Source organism: Coregonus lavaretus (assembly GCF_964263955.1).
Source record: "Coregonus lavaretus genome assembly, chromosome: 18".
In the NCBI taxonomy this organism is placed as follows: Eukaryota; Metazoa; Chordata; class Actinopteri; order Salmoniformes; family Salmonidae; genus Coregonus; species Coregonus lavaretus.
Window position 1 is genome coordinate 7,205,923 of NC_140005.1, and position 7,702 is coordinate 7,213,624.

The 7,702-nt window shown below is 40.8% G+C and overlaps 1 protein-coding gene across 1 annotated transcript in view; it reads right to left on the minus strand.

Moving 5' to 3' along the window:
- LOC311145963 (MAM domain-containing glycosylphosphatidylinositol anchor protein 2-like) overlaps window positions 1-1,202 on the minus strand; it is a gene marked incomplete at its 3' end in the record, with an annotated part of 191,280 nt that extends 190,078 nt beyond the window's left edge. Inside the window, exon 1 of the mRNA XM_084182369.1 lies at window positions 932-1,202. Within this exon, the coding sequence (XP_084038495.1) occupies window positions 932-1,004 (73 nt within the window). The 5' untranslated portion in view covers window positions 1,005-1,202. The remainder of the gene's footprint in view (window positions 1-931) is intronic.
- Window positions 1,203-7,702: the final 6,500 nt, after the last annotated feature.

A 7,702-nucleotide genomic window follows, 5' to 3' on the forward strand; every position in this document is an offset into this window, starting at 1 on the left:
CAGGTGACCCCATAACCACAGGCAGGGCCCCTGACTCATGCCCAACTCTGGCTATTGGCCACCCTAGGATTGCAATCATGCATTAAGTTAAACAGTGGATAAAATATGGCACAACATGAGGAATAGCCACCAGTTGCAGTCATGGGACTGACAGATATTCTGGGGGACAAATTCTCAATACCAGTGATCTGATCTTGTAATAGTATTAGTCTCTGGGAACGACATTGAGCTAATTATTGTTAACAGGCAATGAAATTGGGTAATTAAACTATTACAATATCATTTCTGGGTCTTGGTTTTAAAGGCCCACAATCGCATTATTGCTCATATAAAATTATTTTCAACCTTCAACATTCAATTGACCATTTTCTCTAACCATTCAGATTTGATAGACTCCAACATTTAGATATACCTATAAGGATTTATATACATGATTCCATCAAATTCCACCAGCTCTACACGTCAGATTCGATGTTGATGCCTTTGCCAGGCTCGTGCTGCCTTGGGTGGTAGATGAAGCTCTGCAATCGGTCGTGGGTTTCTGCCAGTCGCTTTACCGCACGCACTAACGCTGTGGTTGAATAATATAAGGTCGGACCAATAATATAACATCATTGATGATGAGATGTAGTTTTTTTTTTTTTTACGCTCAGAAACAGTGCCAATGCTACGCTGGTGCGTTCCTTAACCAGCCATGCACCATAGGTTTGAATTGCCCCATTGCCCTGAGAGCACCTGTGGTTTCAGCGAGCCACGGTCTTAATGATGAAATACAGTACATACAGGCTACCTGTTGTAGTTTTACAATTCTAGCCTACAGAAAACAGAGATTAACCGTACAGCATACATTTTGCATTCGATTCAATTTTCACAAGGTCAAGTTGGTGGTATTAATTATAGCTGTCGGGTATTTAGAAATGCGTTGGCTTACCATACACTCCTTGGCAATGAATGCCCTCCAAAAAGATGTTGAACAGCCACAAGAGACCGAAAACTAAACCCATCTTCACGTTAATGTCAACATATCCACTTCGATGGTGACAGGTTCTTCCCAAGGCGAGATGCAGCTTGTCGGAACTCAGTTCCCGCGGTTCCGCACCAGGATTCAGCGCAAATCTGGTTGAGACACCATTGACACCGGGTAACGAATTTTTATTTTATGCTCTATGAAATGCATTTGGTTCTGTCAATATTTCAGTGGGAGCAGGGAGCAGGTATTAGGATAAATGATTCACAGTGATGGATAAAAACTGGTAAATGTTGTGCCTACAATGGCACATCAGTCAAAATCACCAATGTCCGTGCATACTTGAAGCCTCAAGAGGATCTCCTTGATTGTGACATTGTAAAAGTAACCGAGAAGGCAACGCCGATAATTCTTTCGAGAAAACGCTTATTCGGTGTCCAGTGATATCCACGCGTATCCACTGCTCCTTCACCGATTCCAGCAGCTTCCATTGCTAAACGGAGATGAAATACATTCTGATATCCACTTGCGGCTTTCCCTCTCCTCTCAAAGGCTTGCCACAGTGTTCCGAGGACAGCAAGGCAAAAGGTGTTCCGAGAAGCTGACACTGAGCCGCTGGATGTGACGCGTTCATGCTAGCACTATGGCCAAACACCGTGAACGTGACATCCCCGGCGGATGATAATTCCCGGATTTAGAAGTGTATTTGACTCATGATGCAGGTTACCTAAAACCTCGAGTTTGTGTCTCTCGAAATAGCAAACGGCGATTCGTCGTTACGTGCGCGTTTTTATCTCAAAGTGTCCTGTACACATTATTATTTGAAGAGGATGTGTTGGTTCTGAGGTGGTCAGTCATGCTGTGCACTACGTGCTGCGCTGAAATGACAAGCCTCCGCTACCCGTTGACATCAAGTGCCTGACTCCTCATAGTCCCGGGCCCTAACGAAAAAAAACCGTTATGAAGCAGATACAAGCATGGAATTTGGTACAAACATTCCTCAGGTGATATGAAAACATCCCAGAAGGGTTGCAAATTTCAAACTTAAAAAGGAAGCAAGTTATCAGGAAAATTCAAAATGGCTGCCATAATAGCTGGTATTTCACCATTTAAAACTGTAATAAAACAGATAAAAGCATTACATTTGGAACAAACATTTCTCAGATGATATGAAAACATCCTAGAAGGGGAGCTTATTTCAAAATTAACCAGGAAGCAGAATTCAAAATGGCTGTCAATGGAGATGGTAATGAATCCATAGTCATATTTAAAACAGCTTATTAAGTGATTATTATTATTTGTACAAAAAAAAAACATGAAATCAAGTAATAAGTTCTGATTAGTGAAGAAAATAAAAGACTTAGGGCCCTGGTTCACATATGCCAGCACAATGGCATAATGCAGTACATGACAATCATACCTTTTACCAGCTCATTGTTTTTCTCATGGGCTTGGTTAAGCGGCATGCATGATAACTTGTTTTGTGTTTTTGGCAGGACCCAGAAGTCTGAGCATTATTCTCTGATGTTAGCTGGTAGCGCTTTCATGTCTCAGATGTGGATAGGAATCCACCTTGCGTAGGTTGTTATGTCCAGTGCAATTAACCAGGGTGCCAAAGCCTCTGTTTCAACATAAAGACCAAAATCTCTAGTTATGTGTGCATTTGAAATAATTTCACTATTCTAATAATATCTCAACATTATTTCAGCTATATCCGGATAGTTTTTGAAAAACGTGGACACTTGCCTGCTGTGCAGCGACTCGGGAGAGACGGTGCACACAGCTGCAGCAGGCATGGGGATGGGCCAGTGGTGTGGTGTGACACGGGAGGGAGAGAGAAGAAGAAGAAGAAGAAGCCACTGACTCGTAAGTAAGACAAACTTGTAAATGCCGTAGGTTATCTATCATCCCATCTGGCGTTGCCTGTCTTTACTGCCTCAAATGTAAAGAAACTAGCTAAGATAGCCAGATATTAGCTAGCCAGATGTTAGCTAGCCAGCTAGCTAGCCAGATGTTAGCTAGCCAGCCAGATGGTAGCTAGCCAGATGTTAGCTAGCCAGCTGGCTAGCCAGATGTTAGCTAGCCAGATATTAGCTAGCTAGCTAGGCTAGTTGATGCTATTTTGCTGTGCTCCCCTTCCTTTTCTACAACAACTCTATTCAGATTAAACAACCGCCTACCTGTCGGTTGCTCATTGTAGCCTACTCCTTCTCATTTAGCTAACTTAATTCCATAATTTTAATTCCATTTTGCACTGATTAGAGATCTTTTACTTCATGTTGCTACACATGGAGCCTCTGACTTTAGTGCCAACAACAACAAGCTACACACGTATCTTTCTATGGGGCGCACGTTATTAAAACTACATTCAATTTTTATTTTTTATTTTTTATTTATATATATTTTAATTAAATTAAGAATTTCCAATGTCATGGTATATCCTTGTGTGTAACAATGTCACATATATAATTGTATTTAATTCAGACAAAGCATTTTCATTGTTAAAATAGGCCTGATGTTTTTTCCTCAAAAATGAATACTCTTTCAAGTATTCGAATACTAACATCCATTCAGATATTCTATATTCAAATAACCGTGCCCATCTCTGACAATTCAAGAACAATGTTCCAGAACTGGAAGGTTGGATACCTCTGAATCATGTTTGAGTTTATTTTTATTTTTACAGGGACAGTGCACATTAATCAACGTTTCAGTAAAAGTGCGGGTTTTAGCCAGCCGGCTAATTTTCAGCCGCAGTCCCTGGGCAGGTTGTTAAAAACAATTACAATAACAATACAGACAAACAATGAGCAGTGAGCACATGCAGAGCAACATAGGACAAGCAACACGTAGCACGCAGACAGAGCAATAGCACAAAAAGCGCAACAAAACAAAATACATAAAAGCAACAAACAGTGTTTCCACACCTCACAAGCTACAGACAACAGATAACATGGAAAGCGGCAATACATCGATCTGCTTTCCATGTATTAAAATAAGTGCACGTGGACTCCAGCAGCCAAGCATCACTCAGGAGTTTTTACAATGGAAGCAAAGTAACTTGATGACAGTGCCTGGTTTTAGTCAAGTGCGCTGGCTTCAAGAATGAGTTTGCTGTCCCTGAAGGTGCCACCCCAGCATCTCACAAGGCAGCTGTACAACCTGAGCCACCCAACAGTGATCCTATTGTGTCCCATGGGGCCATCTCTATGTGCAGTCCACCAAACATAACCACAAACATTTGCTCTCCATAAGCCTTATGGAAAGCTCCACTGAACAAACTTTGCAAGAGCAAACAGTGGTTGGTCAAAAGCCATCACACGTATTTGGCCAGCATTGAGATGTTCTGTGATCTGACCATGGTGAAACTGGCTACTTTCTCCCCCCAAAAAATAAGTAGAAGTTAATTTAGTGCTGCCGGGTCAGTGGGATCTGGCTAGAGTGAAGCATGGTAGGCTGCCCAAGAGATGAAGTCTCCTGTATCCAATGTGTCTTTCTGTAGAAGCTGTATTCCGTGCTCAGTCCATTTCTCCCGCTGTGATTTCACCACGTGGAGGTTACCCTTTTATTTCAGTTTGATTTGCAACAGGCACAAAAATAGCTTTGTATTGCAAGTAACCGCTGGCACTGTTGTGTAACTATCAGGAAGAACTAGAGTTTCCTTGGCAGTCTGTGTCTCGATGGTCATTTGTTCTTTACAAATGGCGGCATTTGAAGATGTTGGGAACTGGAACACACTTATTCCTCTTCCATAAAATGAGCTCTGGGTTGTAGTGGAGGAAGGGTTGAGGTCTATGTTATCGAGCGCACCAACAGTGAAAATACCTTCCCTTAGAATGGCAGGGCAGACAAGGCCTTCAGTCATGTAGTTTTTGCAGACTGCAGTTGCAAGTTTGTTTTCAGCATCAATTAACCGTTTATAGGTAACAGCTACATAATGTAACTCCTAGGGTGTGTAGGCAATTTTTAAGCATGATAACATTATGTTTTTAAGGTGATTCATGTAGTAGTTCAACAACATTTCAGTGGTATACAGGTAGATTTCTGGTGTTTCCAGGCCATTTCTGCCCCTTTAGGCAGGCTGCTTATGAAATATAATGGCATATTGTTGAAGATTGGTCTACTACTCACGAAATCACCCGATAATTTGATTATATATGGCAACAAAAATTCTACAGTAATATCACCTTTCCAAAATCTGATTCCGTATTGGCGGCCATATTGGATTTATGTAAAAAAATAAATGTAAAGAAAGGGGTGCCATGCGCCAAGTTTTGGCCACCCCTTCTAATATCAATGAATACATCCCAAAGAGCATTTCTACCAAATTTCACACTTGTATCCACCGCGTAACAGTTGAATCACTATTTGATGCTAATTTAGGCCCCTGACTATCAGATTTAATTTATCTGAGAGGCACTCGCACACTGACAAAACAAACCATGAGAACATGGTGCTATGAGCAGTTGTTTTACTAAAGCGTGCATCTAGGAGACATGTTCCAGGCAAAACAATATTTTCAAGGTAGGCCATGACACATAGACTAAAGTCCTGAGGCTTTGGTGAGAGTTCAAAGCATCTGCTTTTGTGGCAGATTAAGTTAAGTCGTGCGTGTGATTTGCCCTCAGACTAGATGCATAGGCCTACTATCAAACATCACTGTTCATAGGCTACAGTACAAGGCAGTATGCCTTCATCCTCTTTTGGGCTACACTCAGAGGTTGCCCAATGAGGAGATGAATACAGTGCGTAAAGTCTAGGCCACAAGGCCAATTTTGTTCTATTCCCCTACAAAACCCTCATGCAATTTTGAGATTACAGACCATCTTCCAGTTCTCTCATGAAGTAAAACCTTCATACCAGTACTTAATTGGCTGGATGTATGTCATTTATAACATTTTGCATTTTAGTCATTTAGCAGACGCTCTTATCCAGAGCGACTTACAGTTAGTGAGTGCATACATTTTTTTATAACCATGCAATGGCTAGTGAAGCTTTCATGCCACTGTCGAAGTCAAACTGACATTCGTCCTTTTGCCATTGGGCACTCTAGCCCAGTGTGGTTCTACTTCCAGACCATTACATTTGAGTCATTTAGCAGACTCCCTTGTCCAGAGCAACTAGGGTTAAGTGCCTTGCTCAAGGGCACATCAACAGATTTTTAATCTAGTCAGCTCGGGGTTTCGAACTTGCCCAACACTCAACCACTAGGCTACCTTCTGCCACAGTGCCTACTTCTAGAGATGTGGGAAAGCCCAGTGGAGCGGCAAACTTTTTTTATTTACTGCAAATTACTGTCCTATCATTCTTAATTGTCATCAGTTTTTACGTTGATGATGTAGAATACATCACTAGAGAGTGTTCAAGATATTCTAATTAAAACAACTTTTAATAATTGTATCCAAAAGTGAAACTGCAAACATTATTACATAGGTGATTAGTTTTGGACAAACAATTGTAATAAACAAAACAGAACATTGATTGTATTCAAAAGTGCAACTGCAAACCTATTTACATAGGTAATTCGTTTTGAACAAATAAATGTAACATACAAAACAGAACATTGTTATTGCACTTTTGAATACAAACATATTTATATAGGTGATTAAAACTAACTTTATTGTATTAAAGTGCAACTGCAAAATTTTATCCATTACTGCATTCAGCTAACATATTATAATAATAATACAAAACTATCATAATATTGATGTTGTAACCAGGCAACATGCTGACTATGAACTGATACCTGGATAATGATATTCATGTTTAGTCTCCTGTCACAATAACTAACACGTCTTTGATCTAGAATCTAGCTAATTAATCACCTTGCTTTTAAGGTTAGGGTTTAGGGTAGGGATGTCCCAAGGAACCCGGATAGCACTAACCATATGTTGAGTTGATTTGTAATCCATTCATTTTCTGGGTGAGGAACATCGGTCTGAATTTGGTAAAAATCCTTCTCCTCTTTGGCAATGCAGTAAGCCAGGGTTCTTCAATTCCGGTCCTGGAGGGCCGAAACACTTCTGTTTTTTATTTCTACCTGGTAGTTAATTGCACTCACCTGGTGTCCCAGGTCTGAATTAGCCCCTGATTAGAAGGAGAGGATGAAAAACAGAGGTGTTTCGGCCCTCCAGGACCGGAATTGACGAACCCTGCTCTAAGCTGTGTTACATGTCATCTCTAGCTCTGCCTGTTGACAGGTTTGGGCTGCCACCTGTTGCCTGTCAAATACGTCTGGTAGCTAGTAGACCTAGTGATGTTGCTCCTGCCTCTGCCCTGATGCACTTGTCCTGGCATTTGATGGGCTTTTGTCTTAAGTTATGTTTTAGCAATGACTCGTATTTTAGGTTGCTGGACCAATTAGCAAAATAAGTCTTCCCTGCTGCTATTAATTCACACATTCGACAGTACTCACAGAGCATTGTGTTGCTAGCTAGTTTTGTCCCTCCGCCCTTAGCCACTTGAATTCGCAAAGCCACCCCTGTCGAAACATGTCGATCATTTTCTGAGGAGGTACAGTGCCTTGCAAAAGTATTCATCCCACTTGGCGTTTTTCCTATTTTGTTGCATTACAACCTGTAATTGAAATTGATTTTTATTTGGATTTCATGTAATGGGACATACACAAAATAGTCCTAATTGGTGAAGTGAAATGAAAAAAATAACTTGTTTAAAAAAATTATAAAATATATATAATGGAAAAGTGGTGTGTGCATATGTATTCACCCCCTTTGC